The following is a 23,254-nucleotide window of genomic DNA, read 5'->3' on the forward strand; positions in this document are numbered from 1 at the left end:
CAAGAAAACCAGGACTTCAGTAGTACAGCCGCAGGGAACTGCATTCTGCCAACAACCTTCAAGAACTTGGAAGTGGACTCCTTTTTAAAAAAGCCTCTAAATGACAACATAGCTGATGCATGCTGTGACTTCAACCTTATCAGACACGGAGCAGGGCACCCAGCTGGGCTCTGCCTTTTTCAGATGTGTGATTTGCAAATACTTTCTCCCAGTGCATGGCTTATATTTTCATCTTATTAATAGGGTGCTTTACAGAACAAAAGTTTAAATTTTGATGAAAAGCTTTTCTTCCTCCATTGAATTGATTTTATCCTTTTTAAAGAATCAATCGAGCATACTGCTGTTAAAGTGGGTCTATTGCTGGGTTCTCTATTCTCTTACGTTGATTTATTTGTATACTGTTCTGTCAGCACATAGAGTCTTGATTACAGTACTCAAGAGAACTGTGAGCCAGTACATGGGTATTCTTTGAGTCACTAAGTTGGGGGTAATTTGTTAAGCAGCATAGAAAACACATACACAGTGAGGAGACTGGAGATGATATAATAAAGGACAGAGAATAAATATGAAAGAAGAGGGAGCTTCAAGGAGGACGAATCAGAAAGTGGAGGCGTTTTGGAATGCAATCTTTATTACAGTATGAGGACAGTGAGCATAAGAAAAGAGAAGAGTTGGAAGAAGACCAGGCTGTGATAAGAAAATAGCATAATAAATGTCAGATATGTACGGGGAACCAAGCTAATGGTCATACAAAGATTAACTCATTCAAACCTCACAACCTTATGGAAGAGTTGTAGTGCTATTCAAGGCCACAGAGCTGGCTGGAGTCAAGATTGGGACTAAGTCTGTCCAATTCCACACCCTGTATTCTTTTTTTTCTTAATTAATTATTTTAATTGGAGGATAATTACAATATTATGATGATTTTTGCCATATAGTGACATGAATCAGCCACGAGTGCACACATGTCCCCTCATCCTGAACGCCCCTTCCACTGCCCTCCCGACCCATCTCTCTGGGTTGTCCCAGAGCACCGGCTTTGAGGGCCCTGCTTCATGCGTCAAACTTGCACTGGTCATCTATTTTACATATGGTAATATACATGCTTAATGCTATTCTCTCAAATCACCCCACCTTCGCCTTCTCCCACAGAGTCCAAAAGCCTGTTCCTTACATCTGTGTCTCTTTTGCTGCCTTGCGTATAGGACTGTCATTACCATCTTTCTAAATTCCATATATATGTGTTAATAGACTATCTTGGTGTTTCTCTTTCTGACTTACTTCACTCTGTATAATAGGCTCCAGTTTCATCCACCTCATTAGAACTGACTCAAATGTGTACTTTTTAATAGCTGAGCAATATTCCATTGTGTATATGAACCACAGCTTCCTTATCCATTCATCTGCCAATGGACATCTAGGTAGCTTGCATGTCCTAGCTATTGTAAACAGTGCTGCGATGAACCTTGGGGTACACGTGTCTCTTTCAATTCTGGTTTCCTTGCACACCCTATATTCTTAACCACCATTCTCCTTCATTGCCTTCAGTTATTACAATTTGGGGGAGGGGAAGTCTATCTCTTTTGTTCTGTTTCCTTTTTTGCTCTTTATTAATGTCCTCATGAAACATAAAAGTTACTTAATTTTTTAGTGAAAACATAAGCAAAACAGGAAATATAGAGGAAACAGTGTCCTTGAAAGCCAAAGAGTCAGATTTATATAAAGACAGCAGAGGAAATGAAGGGCATGAAAGAGGAAGATGTTATAGAGGAGCTTATTTCACCAGAGCCAAGATTCCCAAGGAGACTTACGAGGGGGTTAACAGTGAAAGACACATCTGGGAGGAAGGGGCACAAAAAGAGTGAAGCTGATCGACTGCCCTAGGTGGTCAGGCTGAGACAGGGCTGCACTGTCTGTCTGTTCTCAAGATTCCGAGGGGCTAACTGTGGTTTCTGGGCTCTCTTCTCCCTCTGGGACATGGATGCCTTTGGGGGATGCCTAAGAACTAAGCCTGGTACACGTGACTTCATTTAAGCCTCACCTACCATGCTGAGAGACAGGGGGGCCTGGCGTGCTGCAGTCCACAGGGTCACAGAGTTGGACACAACTAAGCGAATGAACAACAACCACCACCCCGTTGATAATGGGAATAGCCATCACCTACGGAGCCCTCTCTACAGCCTTCTTTTTAGTAGAGCAATGCAGTCGGTAACTGTGGAGTAGAAGGGGGGTTTGGTTTTTTGTTTTCCTTTTAAGTAAGAAGTAGATAATAAATCTTTAGGGAACAAGGTTTTTTGAACTAAAATCTCTGCAGATGCAGAGTTCCACACTAATTCTTTCTCATTTAATCCCTTGCCCCCACCTATAAGATTGAACTACAAGTAGCAGAAATGTATAGCATTTTGTGAGAAGTCAAATAATATTACACCTATGCAAAAGGACAAAAACAACTTCAAATTCTCTTCTAAACATGTACTTTTCAGAAGGAAAGAGCTACAGCAGTTTATAATACAGATTTTTATTTTTATATAGAGCTTCTATTTTTTGACTCAGCAGCATAATTTTATGCTTAGTGTGCTGTGTACACATCATGGTCTAAATTTGTGCTCTCTAATATGGATACTGGGACTCCCCAGGTGGCTCAGTGGTGAAGAATCTGCTTGCCAATGCAGGAGACTTGGGTTCGATTCTTGGGTCAAGAAGACTCCCCTGGAGGAGGAAATGCAATCCAGTATCCTTGCCTGGGAAATCCCATGGACAGAGGAGCAGTTGCAAAAGAGTTGGACGTGATTTAGTGACTAAACAACAACAATATGGATACTAGCCATATATGGCTATTTAAGTTAATATGAAAAATTAGGTTCCTCAGTTGTACTAGCCACATTTCAAGTGCTCTAGACACACATGTTTAGTGGCTACCATAATCAGCAGTGCAGATACAGAACATTTCCATTACTGCAAAAAGTTCTATAGGATAGCACTAGTATAAATAGGTTATCATCGAAAATTTGAACTAGCTTTGGAAGTGTATATAATTTACAATGAACATCTTCCCTGTGAACCATCAGTATTTTACTGAAGAGACTCTGAAGTATGAATAAGTGTATAACTTATTTATGTTTAGGGGTGTTTAGGAAGTGCTTCCCTGGTAGCTCTGACAGTAAAGCGTCTGCCTACAATGTGGAAGACCTGGGTTCGATCCCTAGGTCGGGAAGATCCCCTGGAGAAGGAAATGGCAACCCACTCCTGGAAAATCCCATGGACTGAGAGGAGCCTGGTAGGCTACACTCCATGGGGTCACAAAGAGTTGGACACGACTGAGAGACTTCAGGAGAGGAGAGAGAGGAATGGGGAAGAAGAAATGTCAGTCAAACTCCTAACTCAATACCCTTTAATAGGGTCAAGAAATGGAAATAAAAATAAAGGTGAGAAGAGAGAGTATTAAGAAGAAGCCACAGAGCATGTAAGAACTACATCCTCGTAGCAACTATAACTGAGGATGCCAAAAGACCAAGGCACATGTGTCAGTGTAGAAGACACTGACAGGGAGTTCTGCAGGACCGTCACACGTGACCTAGGATGACACGTGAAATTTGGTGCTTTTGGTTCTATCTCTGCCTGTGATTTTCAAAATGTTGTCTTCAAAGTGTATTCTATGCAGCCCTGGGCAGCAGAGAGAAGTCTGGTCTTGGTTTGGAGAGAGGAGGTCCCCAGAATACTGAACTAGAGGTCTTTGCATTCCTCACTCCAATGAACTTGCAAGGGCCAAAAAAAAAAAAAAAAAAAAGCCAGTTTCACTTAAGAATGTCCTTGACATAGCAAGATTCCAAGGGAATCACAGCAAATCAGAAGAGGAATTGATCCAGTCTGTTTTATTTATCACCATCTAAAGCTGAAGCTATCTTCACCATAGAGACATAGATGCTAAATTACAAACTGTAAATGTATGTTAATGTATTCCCAATGACCCTAACCTTTAATCTGGGCAAATCTTACATTAAGCAAACTCGATATTTACACAGAAGATAAAATAAAGGGTGAATATCTGCTTTATAAAGGAATTTATCATAGGATTGTAAGCAGTTACTTGTGTGCATTTAAAGTAAGTTTGGATTTACACACAATTTCTCACATAAATTTCCTAGACTTTCAAATGAAATAAATGCAAAATTTAAGTATCAATGTAAAAATCAATTAATAAATTATATTTACTCAATTTAAAAACAAGTATCTCATAAATAATTAGAAAAATATTGGAAAGAAAAAAATTCTGGACCACTTACAGTCAGTATATAAAGGAAAATGGAGTGAATAAAAAGTAATCCGTTTGATACGTTTAATATTTTTTAAAACTAGGTAGTCATAAAATGATTTTTATTTTGCAGATTTTTATACTTGTATCTTCAAAAAGTCAACCCAATAATTAAATGTGAATTTCAAAAGTTAGCATGTTATTTTTAATCAGACATTAGAGACTAATTTCTCTCCTTTAGTCAAACTGAGATTCTTGTCACATTTTGTGTACCTCTCCATAGTTATTTTAATGAATATTTCATTTGTCTGCATTATATTTTTAATTAAAAGAAACTTATCATATATCATTGGCTTCCCCGATGGCTCAGCAGTGAAGAATCTGCCTGCAATGCAGGCGACACGGGAGACATGGGTTCGATCCCAGGGTCGGGAAGATCCCCTGGAGGAGGAAATGGCAACCCACTCCAAAATTCTTGCCTGAAGAATTCCATGGACAGAGGAACCTGCTGGACTACAGTCCGTGGGGTTGCAGAGAATCAGACATTACCGAGAGAATGTACACACACACGTCATCGTATATTACTAACAACTGGACTTTCAACACAGAAGTACATGTTCCACGGAAACAATGATTAGATGGAATATAAAACAAGTAGTCTGGGCTTCCCTGGTGGCTCAGATGGTAAAGAACCTGTCTGCAATGTGGGAGACCTGGGTTTGATCCCTCGGTTGGGAAGATCCCCAGGAGGAGGGCATGGTAACTCACCCTAGTATTCTTGCCTGGAGAATCCCCATGGACAGAGGAGCCTGGCAGAGGGTCACAAAGAGTTGGACACGACTGAGCAACTAAGCATAGCACACAAAACAAGTAGTATAGTGAAAATAATAGCAGTTTTATAGTTATGACACTCTACAAGGCTCTTTAATATCTGTACAGAGCACATGTGAGTTTACCTTTAAAACCAAGGCTCCATAATCTAACATGAGTGCAGCAAAGTTGGCTGTTCATCACATTTCTACAAGTAATCTTATTTTATACCTGAAATTTTGTAAAATATCTTTCTGGAAACTATTCAAATTTTAATGACTTAGCTCCACTATTCTCATATACTGCACTGAAAACTTCCAGTGAGGTGAGTTATTCCACACTGAGTCCCATGTTGGGGACTGTTCTATTACTTTAAAACCATACACTACTATGTATAAAATAGATGACTAGTGAGAACCTGCTGCATAACCGGGGAACTCTCCTCAGTGCTCTGTGGTGATCTAAATGGGAAAGAAATCCAAAAAAGCAAGGGATGAATGTATACGTATAGCTGACTCACTTTGCTATACAGAAGAAACTAACAAAACATTGTAAAGCAAATATACTCCAAAAAAAAACAAACAAAACCCTAAAAAACTATCCCTTTCTCTTCCCTAGCTCAGCAGCTCTGGTTCTTAGATTTGACACTTCCAAAGTCCCCCACACCAAACTTTATTAACTATGCAATCACTGGTACTGAAAATTCCCAAATGCTATTGCAGTAGAACCTGTAAAATACTTCCCCACATTTATTAAAAATAAAATTGTTGAAATTCTATGAAGTAAAAAATTTGAGATTCATATATCAGATTCTTTTTTTGTAGTTCATCTTCCAAAACAAAACAAATACCGACTTAGAGGAGTCATCAACTGAGTCGTAATTATCGCCTACTATCCAGTAAGAAGCTTCTAAAGGTGATTTTAACTGACTATTTTCAGGTGGTTACTACAGCTCTGAGGAGAGTGCAGTAGGATTACACAAAACCACAGTTCATCTATGCCTTCCCTATGCCCTGTGCAAGCATCAGGAAGGGAACTGGGGTTGTCTCTTTATTACTAGGCAGTAGTGGAACTTGATAACCTTGATCGCAGAGCCAATGAGTTTTTAATTAATTTATTATTTATTTGGCTGCACTGGGTCTGGGCTGCACTGGGTCCTAGCTGCTGCACATGGTATCTTTGTTGCATCATGTGAGATCTTTCACCATGGTACATGGGCTCTCTCTAGCTGGGGTGTGCAGGCTTAGATGCTCTACCACATGTGGGATCTTAGTTCCTTGATCAGGGATTGAACCCGTGACCCCTGCCGTTGCAAGGTGGATTCTTAACCACTGGACCACCAGGGAAGTCCTGAGCCGATGACTATCGATATGTGCATTGTGTTGTATATTTTGAGAAATTTAAGAAAAAGAAAAAGCTTCTATCCTTAGCAAATTCATGGTCCATTAAAGGAATTATATGCATATAATAACTACAGTCTAGAAAATAATGTAACAAATATTATAATCCAGTAGAAATAAAGACCTAAAGGCAGAATAGAGAAGGTGCTGAGAATTGCTGGTGGGAATTTGAGGGGAAAAAAAAAGATTTCTTGAAGGATATTGTAGCAGATACTGTTATGGCCTCCTCAATAGCTCTAGAATGTTCTAATTCTAAATTTCTGATTATGTCAGTATACTAAACAGCTACCTGTTTAAACCATTATTTGTAGGATATTTCGTTATTTTTTCCTGACAGGGGTCTCCAAAAGAGTGATCTCCAACCATTTTTGAGCACATAGTGCCTGAAACAGTTATGAAAATATCTTCTGCTTGCATATTTTATGCAGACATCTAAAATTTTCACTGTAATCTAAATATTTGTAAAGGACTCATTTTATATTACATATATATATTGATATTTTAAAGTCAAATAATTGCACCACTCTTTGAATATATACATTGAATCTAAATATCACTGTGCTTTTTATACCAGCCATCAATCCATTAAAAAAAGATACTAGGAAAGGCATTTCTTTAAAAGTTGAAAATTTTACATGGTTTAATTTTCTCCTGCAATTCCTTGAATTTCCAATTCACTCCCTCACAGAAGTGTATCCTAATGTAATATAATTTTATTCTTGAAAGCTTTTTCTTAGTTACCCTATCATAGTATTCTGCAACACACACATATATATATTTGCCTGAGTGCTCAACTTCTAAGTCGTACCTGACACTTTTGCGTGCTCAGCTGTGTCCGACTCTTTGCAATCGTACATACTGTAGCCTGCCAGGCTTCTCTGTCAATGGAATTCTCCAAGGAAGAATACCGGAATGGGTAGCCATTCCCTTCTTCAGGGAATACACACACACACATTTGTGTGTGTGTGTATATATATATATATACACACACACATACATATTTACATATATATACACATACATACACATATATACACATACACGCCTATAACATTTTCTTAAAGATTTGTGATTATAATACTGGAACAAAATTTTTAAGAAGTTTATAAGTTAGTCAAGCTAATAATAATTGCTGTTAGTTGATAACCATCAATTACTTAAGATCTGAAAAAGTTATCATTAGTATACAATTAACCAAACATACAAACCAACATAAGTATATTTTGATAATACTAAAAATAAAAATAAAATTTTATTAGAAAACTATCATTAATAAGCTTTTCCCCAAATTAATTCACGTACCCATTGATGAATATTATTTTGGCATCAATTCTATTTGTATTTTTAATACCTTGAGTGCTCAGAAACCTTGTTCACACAAATTGGTAAATGGAAATAAAATAAAAGGAATTTGGTTAAAACCATCACTTGATTATTGAACTCCTTCAGAGTTTTATGCCTAAAAATATCACACAATGACTTCAAGATTCAGGGGTATTTTAAATCATCTACCAGATGCTGAAAACAAAGAATTAGAAACTATCTAGTTAAATTGCATTAAGCTTTGTGACTTAGTCATTTGATTTAATCTGTCAACATCAATATCAGTACAATATGAATGACCCCCTGTTTGGAACCCAAGAGGATTTTAAACCTCAGGGCAATGTGCCAAAATAAAATTAGAACTGAGAGGGCATCTTTTTTTTTCTAAGGTGGAAGAGAGGCAATTTTAAGACTCCCACCCAAAGCATCCAGTTCTGAGAGTCAAAGGTGTGTAGCAGAAAGAAGCAGTTCTTAATGGTCATGTGAGCACTCGCTGTGGCTATCCCTCAAGGCTTAGCCCACAGGGAGCAGAAATGTCCATCTTCCAGTCTTTTCCTGGAACAGTTCTGACTGCACACTTTACAAGCTGCTGTCTGAGGTTCTACAGTGTAATTTAGCATGCATCTGTGAGCCTCCTCAGAGTTCAGGGCGTGGTGGGCACTTCCTCTGCCTTCTCACTCCTGCTCGCTGCAAAATATAAACAGGCTGCCAGCACTTCTCTAGGAGGAATTTGTACACAGGTCTGGTGCCCTGCTTTTGTACTTGCCACCCGAGAGACAGACCCCTGGATTTCCTGGTTTTGTCAGCCAATGGAGCTTGCATTCACTGGTCCACAGGACTACAGCAAACAAAGAAGCAGTTTTTAAACAGGCACAGGAACCATGTCCACTTATGGCAAAACAGTGTCCCCTCAAGATCAGTGCTGAGGGAGCAGGCAAAACAGTGTCCCCTCAAGATGAGTGCAGAGGGAGCAGGCAAAACATCCATTTTTGTTTTTCCATGGAAGGGGCTTAGCTACATACTTTCCCAGTTGCTGACTGAGAGTCTGGCTTATAATCAGCCTGTATCTGAGGTGCTGCCTGTAATCCTTCCCTTTTGGACACTGATGATCTTGGCACACCCTCAATTACTAGGAGCCACCGAGAACAAAGATGGTGGCTTGGCTAATCACAAAGATTTGTGAGACAACCAAGAGCATCTCCTACATGAGACTAGTCTCATTGGTACACAATTAACTGAACAAACGTAAATATATTTTGATAATACTAAACATTAAAATTTGATTAGAAAGCTATCATCAATAAGCATCAAATAAGTAAAATCAGAAATGAAAGAGGAGCCATTAGAACTGATCACACAACAAATACTAAGGATCATAAGAAAATACTATAACCAATTGTACTCCAACAAATCAGATAACCTAGAAGAATGGAAAAAATTCCTAGAAACACACAATTTACCAAACTGAAATCATGAAAAAACAGAAAATTAGAAAAGATTAATAACTAGGGAGGAGATTGAACAGTAGTCAAAAACCATCCAAAAAAATTAACAACTGTGGGAAATAGATGGGGAAACAGTGGAAACAGTGTCAGACTTTTATTTTTTTGGGCTCCAAAATCACTGCAGATGGTGACTGCAGCCATGAAATTAAAAGATGCTTACTCCTTGGAAGGAAAGTTATGACCAACCTAGACAGCATATTCAAAAGCAGAGACATTACTTTGCCAACAAAGGTCTGTCTAGTCAAGGCTATGGTTTTTCCTGTGGTCATGTATGGATGTGCAAGTTGGACTGTGAAGAAGGCTGAGCACCGAAGAATTGATGCTTTTGAACTGTGGTGTTGGAGAAGACTCTTGAGAGTCCCTGGGACTGCAAGGAGATCCAACCAGTCCATTCTGAAGGAGATCAGCCCTGGGATTTTTTTGGAAGGACTGATGCTAAAGCTGAAACTCCAGTACTTTGGCTACCTCATGCGAAGAGCTGACTCATTGGAAAAGACTCTGATGCTGGGAGGGATCGGGGGCAGGAGGAGAAGGGGACGACAGAGGATGAGATGGCTGGATGGCATCACTGACTTGATGGACGTGAGTCTGGGTGAACTCCGGGAGTTGGTGATGGACAGGGAGGCCTGGAGTGCTGCGATTCATGGGGTCGCAAAGAGTCGGACACGACTGAGCGACTGAACTGAACTGAACTGAATCAATAAATGTGATACATCAAATTAACAAAATGAAGAATAAAAGTCATGATTATCTTAATAGATGCAGAAAAAACATATGATAAAATTCAACATCTTTTAATGATAAAAATACTCAACAAATAGAAGGAATGTACTGCAACATGGTAAAGACCATATATGATAAGTCCAAAGCTAACATCACAGTCAATGGTAAAAAGCTGAAAGTTTTGCCTCTAAGATTAGGAAAAAGACAAGAATGCCTACTACTCTTGCCACTTCTATTTAACACATATAGGAGATCCTAGACAGAGAAATCAGGCAAGAAAAAAAAAGTAAAAGCATCCATATCAGAAAAGAAGAAGTAAAATTGTCTTTGCAGATGACTTGATACTATATATAGAATATCCTAAAGACTCCACCAAAAAGCTAGTAGAACAAATGAACAAGTTCAGTAAAGTTACAGGACACAAAATCAGTGTACATAAATTAAATTGGCTGTGTTTGGATACACTAACAACAAAGTATCAGAGAAAAAAGCTATGAAAACAATCCCATATACAACAGCATCAAAAAGAGTAAAACATTTAGGAATAAATTTAACCAAAGAGGTGAAACTTCTATACACCCAAAACTATAAATCATTTTGATATTTGGCAAAACTAATACAATTATGTAGTGTTAAAAAAAAAATTAACTTAAAAAAAAAAAAAGTCATGTGGCCACATATGAAAAAAAATAAAATAAAACATTGATGGAAGAAATGGAAGAAGACACAAATAAATGGAAAGAGATTTTGTATTCATGAGGGGGAACAATTAATACTGCTAAAATATCTATACTATGCACAGATATCCATACAGTCCACAGATTGAAGGGAATCATAAAAATTCAAATGGCATTTTTCATAGGAAGAAAAAAAAATCCTAAAATATTTGTGGAACCACAAAAAACCCTAAATATACAAAGTAATCTTGATAAAGAAGAACAAAGCTGAAGCTATCACACGTCCTGATTTGAAACTATTTTCAAACTATACAAACTGAATATATATATATATATATATATATTTGCACAAAAATTACAGCAATCAAAACAGTATGATAGTGGTTAAAAACAGACACATAGATCAATGGAACAGAGAGCCTAGAAATAAATTCATGAATATACAGTCAAGTTATTTATGACAAGAAGCTAAGAATATGCAAAGAAAAAGGGACTGTCTCTATAATAAGTGGTGCTAGGAAAACTGACAGCCGTCTGCAAAAGAATGAAACAGGGCCTCTATCTTACACCATACACAAAAAACACTCAAAATGGATTAAAGACTTTAACATAAAACTTAAATCCTAAGATTTCTGAAAGAAAACGTAGGGGGGTAATCTCCTTGATACTGGTCTTGGCGATGATTTTTTTAAAATTTAACCCCAAAAGAAAAGGCAACAAAAGTAAAAATAAACTAGTGGGATTACATCTAACTAAAAAGCTTCGATGACAGCAAAGGGAGCATCAGCAAAATGAAAAGGCAGCCTACTGAATGGGAGAAAATATTTGCAATCATATATTTGATAATGGGCTTCTCTGGTGGCTCAGATGGTAAGGAATCTGCCTGCAATGCAGGAGACCCAGGTTCGATCCCTGGGTTGGGAAAACCCCCTGGAGAAGAGAATGGCAAACCACTCCACTATTCTTGCCTAGAGAATCCCATGGACAGAGGAGCCTGGTAGGCTACAGTCCATGAGATGGCAAAGAGTCAAACATGACTGAGCAACTAACACTTCCACTTCACTTTCACATCTGATAAAAGGTTAATATCCAAGATACACAACACAGGGAAGTTATACAACTTAGTAGCAAAAAAAACCCCAAATCACACAATTAAAAAATGGGCAAAGAATTTGAATGGATGTTTTTTCCAAATAAGACAAACAAATGACCAATGGATACACGAAAAGGTGTTCAACATCACTAATCATCAGGGGCTGCGGCTGCTGCTCCTAAGTTGCTTCAGTCGTGTCCGACTCTGTGAGACCCCATAGACGGCAGCCCACCAGGCTCCCCCGTCCCTGGGATTCTCCAGGCAAGAACACTGGAGTGGGTTGCCATTTCCTTCTCCAATGCATGAAAGTGAAAAGTGAAAGTGAAGTCGCTCAGTCGTGTCCGACTCTTTGCGACCCCATGGACTGCAGCGTGTCCGACTCTTTGCGACCCCGTGGACTGCAGCCTACCAGGCTCCTCTGTCCATGGGATTTGCCAGGCAAGAGTACTGGAGTGGGGTGCCAGTGCCTTCTCCGAATCATCAGGGGACTGTAGGTCAAAACCATAATAAGAACATCTCACACTTGTTAAGATGCTATCATCAGAAAGACAAGAAAAACAAATGCTGGTGATGATGTGGAGAAAAGCAGACCCTTTTATATTGACAGTGGTAATGCAAACTGGCACTGTCACTATGGAAAATAATATAAATGTTCCTCAAAAAATTAAAAAATAGAACTACTATACCATCCAGTAGTACCATTTCTGTGTATTTATCCAAAGGAAGCAAAATCATTAGCTTGACAAATTTGTTTTTTCCCACTAACTTGAAAAGACATAAGCACCTTCATATTCACTGTAGCATTATTTACAATAGCCAAGACATGGAAACAACCAAAGGAAATAATTCCATTTATGATCACATGGATGAACCTGGAGGGCATTGTGCTCAGTACAATGAGCCAGACAGACAAATATAAATGGTGCATGATATCATTTATATATGGAATCTTAAAAAAAAAAAAGTTGAACTTGTAGAAACAGACTAGAATGGTGGTTGATAGGGGCTGGGGTGAGGAGTGGGGTGGAGGAAATAGGGAGAGGCTGATAGAAGGGCACAAACTTTCGTTATAGATGAATAAAGCCTGAGGAGCTAATGTACACTGATGGCAACTATAATTAATATTGTATGATGGGAAGTCAGGAGATAGATCTTAAATGTTCTCACCAGGAAAAAGAAAAAAGTAAATATGTGAACTGGGATAGATTAGTTTGATGGTGGGAATTCTTTTACAATGTGTGTGTATGTACGTATAATTATCATGATGTACATTTTAAATATTTTGCAAGTTTTTATTTGTAAATTATACCTCATTAAAGCTGAAAAGGAAAAGAAAAATGTATTGCAAAAACTGTGTAGCATCCTTAAAGGGCATCTCCTGCAATGGACAGATCAGCTGTGATCTTACAGTATAAATACAAGGAAGTCCTCCAAGAAAGCAAATCAGGACTGTTTGCCAAACTGGATGTCTGTGTTGTGGCAAAAACTGAGTACTGAGTGCTTTCTTCAGTAAATCAGAACTTTTGTGAAGTATCCTGTATTTTCTGCAATTCTATATTTTGTATGCAGGCATCTTTAATTTATACTACATACCACATACTACAAGGAGCCATAGCCAGATCTGATTGAAATTTCATGTCACTTGGAGGACTTCGATGAGGTTTTGAGATAGATAAGTAACTGGATGAGACTTTGAAGTGGTCTTCTTTGGAAAAGGCAAGAAAGGCATTTCACATGGTATGTATGCATGGAAGGAAGAGTGTGTGTTAAAAAGTCAATGAGCTAAATATGACACATTTTGTTAGCTCTACGCAACAGATAGTTTCCCCTTCTAATCCTTACTTTGTTAGGGGGCTTCCTGGTGGCTCAGATGGGAAAGAATCTACCTGCAATGCAGGAGACCTGGGTTCGATTCCCGGGTCAGGAAAATCCCTTGGAGAAGAGAATGGATACCTACTCTAGAATAGAGAGAATTCCATGGACAGAGAAGCCTGGTGGGGTACAGTTCATGGGGTCCCAAAGAGTTGGACATGAGTAAGCAACTAAGACTTTCATTTTTTCATGTGCCATACTCAAGTAACCTATCATGCCTGATTTAAACCTCTGCTAGATATCTATATTCCTAAACTCCCTTGCAGTTTTTACTAGGTTACTAGGTGACCTTGTAACCCAGTTCTGGCCAATGAGAATTAAGGGAAGGTGGGTGAGTGATTTTGAAATTTTGCTTCTTGAGGAAAGCTGCTTGGCCTGGTCTTTCCTCTTCTTCCTATCTTGAATGTAGACATGATATGTGGAACCATCTTGAGACTATGAGGCAGTAAATATGTATGTAAGAGAAAAAGACCAGGAAGATGCTATGTTGAAATGCATGCCCCTGAAAGATATGTTGGAGTCCTAACCCCTAGTACAAAAAACGCATCATCTTATTTTGAGATCAGGTCTTTTCAGAGGTAATCAAGTTAAGATGAGGTCACTAGGGTAGGCCCTAATTCAATACAACCTTATAAAATGCTGTTATATATCTGTATCTGTGTCATTACAAAAAGCAGAAAGTCAGACACAGATACAGGTACAGGCAAAAGGCTGTGGGAAGCTGGAGGCACAGGCTGGGGTGATGCAGCAAAAGTCAGGGAAGGACAAAGGTTGCCAGTCAACCACAAGCCAAGGGGGAACAAGGGAGAGATTCTCCTTCAGTTCCCTTGGAAGGAGCCAATCCCACTGACACTTTGATTGTGAACGTCCAGCCTTCAGAAATGTGAGGCAGTCAAAGCCCTCTTAAGGAAGAAAGAGCAAACCTTGAGGTTTCACGCTCCCTGATTTCAAACTATACTACAAAGCTAAGGTAATCAAAACAGTACAGTACAGAAACAGTTACACAAATCAAGGGAACAGAGCAGAGAGCCCAGAAATGAACCCACACTTACACGGGTGCTTAATCTATGACAAAGGAGGTGAGAGCTTACAATAGAAGATAGCCTCTTTAGTAACTGAAACCAATACATCACTGTGTGTTACCTATATGTCAATGAAAAAAAACTTTTAAATATAAAAAATTAAAGGGAGAGTACAAGAACACAAGAGGAATGTTATTCTGCCACAGAATAAAAAGCATGGAAAAAGAAAATAACTATGAGGCAATACATTTGTTTTCTAGGCCACCAGTTTGTGGCCTTTTGATACAATACCCCTAATAGTACACTAATACAGATGATGAAACAGAAAAAGAGAAACAGTCTGGCCCCTGATAATATCTTTATGGCTAGTGGCAAACTCTAGAACCTTCTTCCTCCTAACTTATCATGTGAGAGGGGAAAAAAAAACCTTTTGGTTTGAGCTAGTGTTAATTTCATATTCTGTTACTTGTGCCTAGTACATCTTATAAATAAATGGTTTTTCAAACAGCCTTGAATAACAAATAAGGTTTTGACAGATATGGGAAGAAAGTCAGTGGCTATAGAAGCCAGTGAAGCAGAGTACGTTATATTCAGGGAACAGAGGCAGACGGCCGGAACGCGGGTGTTCCGAGGGAGAGGCAATGGAACAAGCTGACGGGAAACTGGAGCCATAATGTGGAAGGTGTTTAATCAGATGCTAAGGTTTCTCTGCTGTCAAGAAGAATACTGGAAGTTTTCATAGGGGAATAAAAGGATCAGAACTGAAATTAAGTAGCAGAAGTAAGTAGTGTGTACTGAAATAGTGAGAGAACAGAGGCAGAAAGATACGTATACAATATAATGGAGTTTTAGTTAAAATAATGGAGCAGGATATGGAAAAGAGGAGGTCAGACGAGATTACTAAAATAAAGTGGACTAGTAGCATGTAGAGTGCAAGGTAGTACAATGACCATTGTAGACCACTTTAGTCATTGACTGACATTATCCTGAGCACTGAGAGAATGGTAATGAAACACCCTGGGATGACCTGGGAAACTCTGAAAACAGTGGCATCTAAGTGCCATCCCCAGAAACTCTTTTTTAATTGATTGAGAACCACTGGGAGATGGGTGTGGAAGGATGTCAGGGTATTACAAATGAGGGTCAGACCTGCTAATTTGAGATGAAACACTCGACTGACATTACCAAGTTTGTCCTATTTTAAATACAAACTTCCATGTCTTCACTCATTCAGTAACTAGTACCAGGCTATGATGGTGATAAAGAGATCGTTTGCCCTCAGAGCATTGAACATTTTTATCAAATGTAATTTTTGACTTAAATATAGCTCCAGATTTATTTTCTTGAGTATTGGTTTTATATCAGAACAAAGACTGAGATGAAAACACACAAATGGTTGTCGTTCTGAGATTAAAAAATGCTTTATCAATTTTTCTTTTCTGTTTGAGGGAAAAAAATAGAGAAGGTCTTATAGGATAATAAAAAATGAATAAGATAAGCTATTAAAAGGGAAGATTGTGATATTGTAAGCTACAAAAATAAATATATAAAAATAATTTATATAAATAATCCTATCTCACATAAATTATATTAACAAAATTTATAAATTAAGCTACATATGAACAAATAATTTATGTCTTATATAAGTAAATAAATTTAATAGGGAGGGGATATATGTGTACATGTAGCTGATTCACACTGTTGTACGGCAGAAACTAATACAATATTATAAAGCAATTATACTCCCATTTTACAAAAGTAGATTTAAAAAAATAGGATCTAGTGGGTACTAATATAATTGTTTTCCAGAAAAAAATTCATTCAATAATTAATTCATATCATTCCATACTTTAATGGCCTTTCTCAAGTTCAACCAGCTTCATGGGAGACAATAGGGTATTGGGACAAAATACACAACTTATTTAAGGTTTTCCAACAAAGATGTATTTAGAAACAGAATCAGCACCTAGAAAGCCACCCCATAACTCACTAATTTGCTGTTGTTCAGTCGCTAAGTTGAGTCCAACTCTTTGAGACCCCATGGACTGTAGCACATCAGGATACTTGTGCTGTGGTATCTCCCAGAGTTTGCTCAAATTCATGTCCAAACTCACTAAGCCAAAGCTTTACTTTTTTTTCAATTATCTAGTAAATTAGTCTCTTCTTTTTGTTGCTAAATGAAAAATACATTCTGGGTCCTTCACAGCTCATGTTGGACAGGAGCAGAGGGTACAGAATTAATGAGAGAAAGAATCACTCACTCTTCATTTCAATACTTTAGAAAGGACTGTGGGAGGAAGGAAGTGAGAGCCTGATGCTACTTAATGTAATGAAAGCGTAAATGCTTTAAGATAATCTATGAATTTCAATAACACATGAATTTCAAATTTTATCACAAGTAAAAGAGAGACAGTATTTAAAAACCTTTCTTTAAATTTCTGCCATGGGTTTCATTTAAATTGTTCTATTAGACTACTGTTATTGGCAGATGATGTTTACTCTTTTTCAAGGTGTATTTAAATTAAACCGTCTTTACTAGCAATAGTTACCAATTTCCCCCCCCAAAAGATGCAGAACAGTCCAACAAGATTATACAGTGCACACTCACTCGTGGTGATGAGAATCTGGAGAAAAGTGAACCATTCTCTTGTTACTGACTGGGCCAGGAGTTGTCACCTGAAAGGAGATTTAAAACCAAAACCAGTCACAGGTGAGTCTGTAAAAAGGCAGTGAATAATAGGGATGTTTTCATTTGAAGACATCCACTCTGAAATGCAGAATGTAACAGTTCTCAAAATCTAAGACACAACTGCATGGACCAAAAGTATAATTAAATTCCTGGTAAGAATGAACTACTTCTTTCAGTCTAGCATAGTTCCTCTGCTAGAATTTTACGACTATTTAAAAAGTATCTTTATAATAGAAAAAAACAACTTTCTTAAGAACTAGACCACTGAGTCTCATTTCCAAATACTACACAAATGCAAATATATTTAATTGTATGTAAAAAAAAGAGGTTTACTTAATTAGTGTTGAGAAGATGGTATTTGCTAGGAACAACATCTTTGTATTTAATTCTTAAATGTAAATAACATGTATTATAATGCACACACTTAAATGCATACAAATTAATATGTACATACTCCTCTACATAAAACAGATGAGCAACAGGATCTGCTGTACAGCACAGGAAAAGATATTTATTATCTTGTAATAACTTACAACGAAAAAGAATATATACATACAAATATATATAACTGAATCACTTTGCTGTACACTTGTAACTAATGCAACATTATAAATCAACTGTGTGTAAAAAATGCATACAAAAATTTAAATTGAGGGAGCAGTGAATAGTCCTTTTTATCATTTTCCCATAAAGTTAGGAATTATCTGTGTATTTACATAGAACAATAATTTCATTTAAGAGAAAAGATTTTATGCCTTTATTTCTAAATCAAAGTAAAAACCTGATAAAGAATTAAAGGTTCATCTTTTTTGATAATGCAAGCTATTCCCATTTGCCAAGAAAATGTCACACTTTTCTGTCTAATCGAGGGTTCTCAGCAGGGACATAAACATAGCATCATGCAAGAAAGAATCCACAACCACAGCTGACAAGAGATAAAGTTACAACTTAAGGCTTTACGTTATGCTTCATCATATTAAAAAATAAAAACAAAACCCTCTATAATTACAGGAGTGCCACTTAACATACAGAATCCAGAAAGGCACGATGAGGCAACAAATGCCTCTGAAAAGAAACGAACATTTTCAAAAATGTATTTCATCTTCTTTCACTCGGGTAACAAGGATGCCAGCACACACTGAAATTCCAAGAATTGCAAATACTGCAAATGTGCACAGATGATGACATTAATAACCCTATGGTTTGAGCACCACAGGTAAACATGTGGCTCAACTCCAGGACTACATCCTGCATTCATCTCAGAATGAGGTTTTCATGCTACTCCAGTGGGTAACCCTGGAATACAGTAATCCATTTTCTACACCGTGGCTATGAGAAAAGCCGACTGTGCCTATGTCATGCTTTGTTAGAGGTTCATGATCACATTATCTCAGGGTGGACCTGACACTTTTATTCAGTTTACAGTATGTTCTATGTACAGGCAACTTATTTCCTTTGCCAGGGCTGCTGACAACCTTTTCCACACTATATTAATCTTGTTTACTGACTTTATCTGGGTACAAATATCAGAAAACTGAACTTTTTATCTCAGAGAAAAAATAAACAACATGTTGACAGAAGCAGAAGCTATTTTCAGGGCTAAAATTGCTTGTTTACCTGCAGCTATACTTATGGAAAAATGTTTAAGTCTTGCTCTGGCTTGAGATACATAATCTGAAATTTAATAAATGAAAGAATTTCACATACACCCATGTGATAAATTGCCCAATGAAAAACAATGCAACTGAATACAATAAAACAGAATTTATAACTAATTTATACCACAATACAAATGTAAGCTTTCAATCTAGTCAGAAATAATCATACTATATATTTCTCAGAAATCATATGTAGAAACTATGAGCACAATTCAATTGCTGTAAACAACTCACAGAAGATTTATAATAGCAAATGTAGATATTTAAATGAGTCTACATATTTACCTAGTACATAGCCCCCCTTTTTAACAAGATGTAAATATCCCATTTCATTATTTCAAGTCAATTTTGGTTTTACTTTTAAAGATATTCAAATAGGCATAATTTAGGATTTTTTTAAATGAAACAAACACTGAGATCTATATATAGTCTTTTCAGGTCAATGACACTGGTCTGACTCAGGAGTAAAATGTTCTAATACTGAGAATCTTTTGCTACTTTAGGTATTAGACACCTTTACCAAAAAGGTGAGAGAGATTGAGAAGGGAGTACGACAAAGCTGTTTACTGTCACTCTATTTATTTAACTTATACACAGAGCACATTATGTGAAATGCTGGGCTGGATGAATTACAAGGCAGAATAAAGATTGCCAGGAGAAATAACAACAACCTTAGATGTGCAGACAATACCACTCTAATGGCAGAAAGCAAAGAGGAGCTAAAGAACGTCTTGATGAGGGTGATGAAGGAGAGTGAAATAACTGGCTTAAAACTCAATTAAAAAAACTAAGATTATGATAGCCGGTCCCATCACTTCATGGCAAATAGAAGGGGAAAAGTTGGAAGCAGTGGTAGATTTCCTCTTCTTGGGGTCTAAAATCATGCAGATGGTGACTGCAGCTATGAAATTAGAAGACTCTTGCTTCTTGGAAGAAAAAAGTTATGACAAAGCTAGACAGTGTGTTAAAAAGCAAAGACAACACTTTGCTGACGAAGGTCTATATAGTCAAGGCTATGGTCTTCCCAGTAGTCACGTACGGATGTGAAGGCTGCACCATAAAGAAGGCTGAGTGCCAAAGAACTGATACTTGCCAACTGTAGTGCTGGAGAAGACTCTTGAGTCTCTGGGACAGCAAGCAGATCAAACCAGTCAATCAACCCTGAATAAAGGAAATCAACCCTGAATACTCATTGAAGAACTGATGCTGAAGCTGAATCTCCCATACTTTGGCCACTTCATGCAAAGAGCTGACTCACTGGAAAAGACCTTGATGCTGGGAAAGATTGAAGGCAGAAAGAGAAGAGGGTGACAGAGGATGACATGGTTGGATAGGATCACTGATTCAATGGACATGAACTTGGGCAAACTCCGGGAGATGGTAAGGGACAGGGAAGCCTGGAATACTCTAGTCCATAGGGTTGCAAAGAGTCAGACATGACTTGCTGACTGAATAACAACAAAATCTTATTTTAGAATTCAGCTTATGAAAATCGGGGCTATTCTAGAGTTTCAGTGTATTTTAAACTTGAAAACATGTGTTTAATACAATTGATTATTAGTAGTTACTTCAAAGAATTATAAAATATCAAGAAACATTTTTATAGAATTCTTCCTAAAAATCATAATTCAGGGTTAATCTTTCTAAAAATAAAATGAAGCAATTTAAATTATCAGGTCAAATTATTAATTTCTAGTAAACATTCAAGTATGGTGATTATTTTATTCTCTTAAAAAAGATGCCTTCCAGTTATTTCAAAAATGTCTTAGAAAGAAATGACAAATTAAAAAAAAATCATAACTCTTTAAACATCCTATAAGATATTCATGTTATAAAGTTTGTTACAAAAAGTTGATTTTATTTCACAAGGCCAGATAGGAAACAGGTGTTCTGTTCTTCATGAGAAACAGTATCTCCACAATCCAATTCTTGTTGTTTGTTAAAACGCTAGAGACAAACATTTATATTAGTTTTTATTTTATTAATTAATTAATTATTTATATTAATTAGCCAATATTTACTGATGATAACCTTAAACACCACACTATATGCTCTGAAATTTTATGATTCATTTGTTAAATATTACTATATCAATAGTGACTACAATCCTAAATAAAGTAAGCATATTTCTTTTCATTACTATGCTTATATGCAAATTATTTAAAAAATTAAAGTTCGATAGGAATGAATGGTCTCTGGGTAGTATAGTGTTTGTGTCAACTTCTGACCTTATAGACTGTGAAATAAACTTTAATGCTAAAAGATCACAGGGGTCTCAGTCTTCACTATTGTTATTTACAATCAACTTATCAACCTCAGAAGATCACAATATAGCAGTGCTAGATGAAAATGTCGGAGAAGGCAATGGCACCCCACTCCAGTACTCTTGCCGGGAAAATCCCATGGATGCAGGAGCCTGGTGGGCTGCAGTCCATGGTTGCAAAGAGTCGGACACGACTGAGCGACTTCACTTTTACTTTTCACTTTCATGCACTGGAGAAGGAAGTGGCGACCCACTCCAGTGTTCTTGCCTGGAGAATCCCAGGGACGGGGGAGCCTGGTGGGCTGCCGTCTATGGGGTCACACAGTCGGACACAACTGACGTGACTGAGCAGCAGCAGCAGATGAAAATGTTGGAGAAGGCAATGGCACCCCACTCCAGTATTCTTGCCTGGAAAATCCCATGATGGAGGAGTCTGGTAGGCTGTAGTCCATGAGGTCGAAAAGAGTCGGACACGACTGAGCGACTTCACTTTCACTTTTCACTTTCATGCATTGGAGAAGGAAATGGCAACCCACTCCAGTGTTCTTGCCTGGAGAATCCCAGGGACGGGGGAGCCTGGTGGGCTACCGTCTCTGGGGTTGCACAGAGTTGGACACGACTGAAGTGACTTAGCAGCAGAAGCAGCAGATGAAAATGTAATAGCTGTACAAGTAACACCATCAAAATTCATAAGGTCAATATGAACCCATATAAGGGAAATTTAGCCAAATTATTTCAATGACAAAGTATCTTTCTCAATTTTATTAGAGATGTTAAAAGAAATTTCTTATTTTTTCTATCACTGATTTATTAACACAGATATTATGACTTTCTCTCAAAGATAAACAAAACAGTTGGCTTTATATCTCATTTTCATTTTGTTACTGTTACCAAACCCACTGCATCTCATCCCATTCTTCTATAATTAAGATGGCTGAATGAGTTACTTTCCAAATCAGGTAGACTTCCTGAGACACGATGGTCCTATGAGATTAATAATGAGTTTATTCAATACGGATGATACCTCACTTATGTTCTCCACAAGTAAGATTCCTTCTATAAATTCACGACGTGTTATGTCGCCAAACAAACCCAAGAAACCATCCGTCCAGGCTTCTTTCTCTGCCTCTAGTAGAGCCATTCTCCTCCAACTTTTCTCTCTTAAAATTATATTTTATTTGCCTTCCAAATGTTATTCTGCTTCAGTGCCTACACTGACAAACACTTAGGTTGGCAGGCTGCCATTCAAAAGAAGGCCTTTCAGTTTTGTGAGGACGGCCCAATCAAATCTGCCTGGCCTCCAGGCTGCAGGGAGACATTGTCTGAGCCTCCCTGCCAGTTTGTCAAGACCCAGAAGTTTCCTACTTCTCGAAGGACTGTTATTAATTTGACTCAACTTCTCAGAAGAAAGAAACAAGCCTTTTAAGTTTAGCAGGCTCTGCATGAAGGCCCCCCTGGTACATTCAACAAATGTGTCAGTCAAATACATGTGACAGATATTAAGGAAAACAACTCAACAAAAAGGAGCTTAAAAATAGAACTTTAAAACCTAGGGACAAGAAGTTAAGGAGACGAAAGCAAAGAGGTAGAAGGAAACTTACTGTAGTTGCTAGTCTATACTTTCATCTTCATTTAAAAATAAGTGGAAGAAAATAATATTCTAAACATCTTAGAATAGTTGATTTTAATTCATAGTTGTTAAAATGAATGTGTCAAGTGTCCATCTTTTAATCACACACAGGAGAATAGAGAAAGATTCTCCAAAATATTTCCCATGAGGGCAACTGAGTTTTATATTGGTGTTCTAAAAAACTGGTACAAGACAGTTGGGAGAATGAATAAAATATTTCACTGTGTTATCTATTATCATATATAATATTACAGAATGGTCACAATTCACAAAAGGTACAATTTATTCGGGGATGGAAAACATTCAAGAAAATAACATTAGAATCACTTTTAATATA

General features: G+C 37.5%; 1 protein-coding gene across 7 annotated transcripts in view; it reads right to left on the reverse strand.

Moving 5' to 3' along the window:
- GPATCH2 (G-patch domain containing 2) overlaps positions 1–23,254 on the reverse strand; it is a 198,848-nt gene that overhangs the window by 67,244 nt on the left and 108,350 nt on the right. For all 7 annotated transcript variants that reach the window (XM_070767946.1, XM_070767947.1, XM_070767948.1 and 4 more), the window contains exon 6: positions 17,286–17,353. In XM_070767946.1, the coding sequence (XP_070624047.1) occupies positions 17,286–17,353 (68 nt within the window). The remainder of the gene's footprint in view (positions 1–17,285; positions 17,354–23,254) is intronic.

This window comes from Bos indicus, chromosome 16 (assembly GCF_029378745.1).
Source record: "Bos indicus isolate NIAB-ARS_2022 breed Sahiwal x Tharparkar chromosome 16, NIAB-ARS_B.indTharparkar_mat_pri_1.0, whole genome shotgun sequence".
In the NCBI taxonomy this organism is placed as follows: Eukaryota; Metazoa; Chordata; class Mammalia; order Artiodactyla; family Bovidae; genus Bos; species Bos indicus.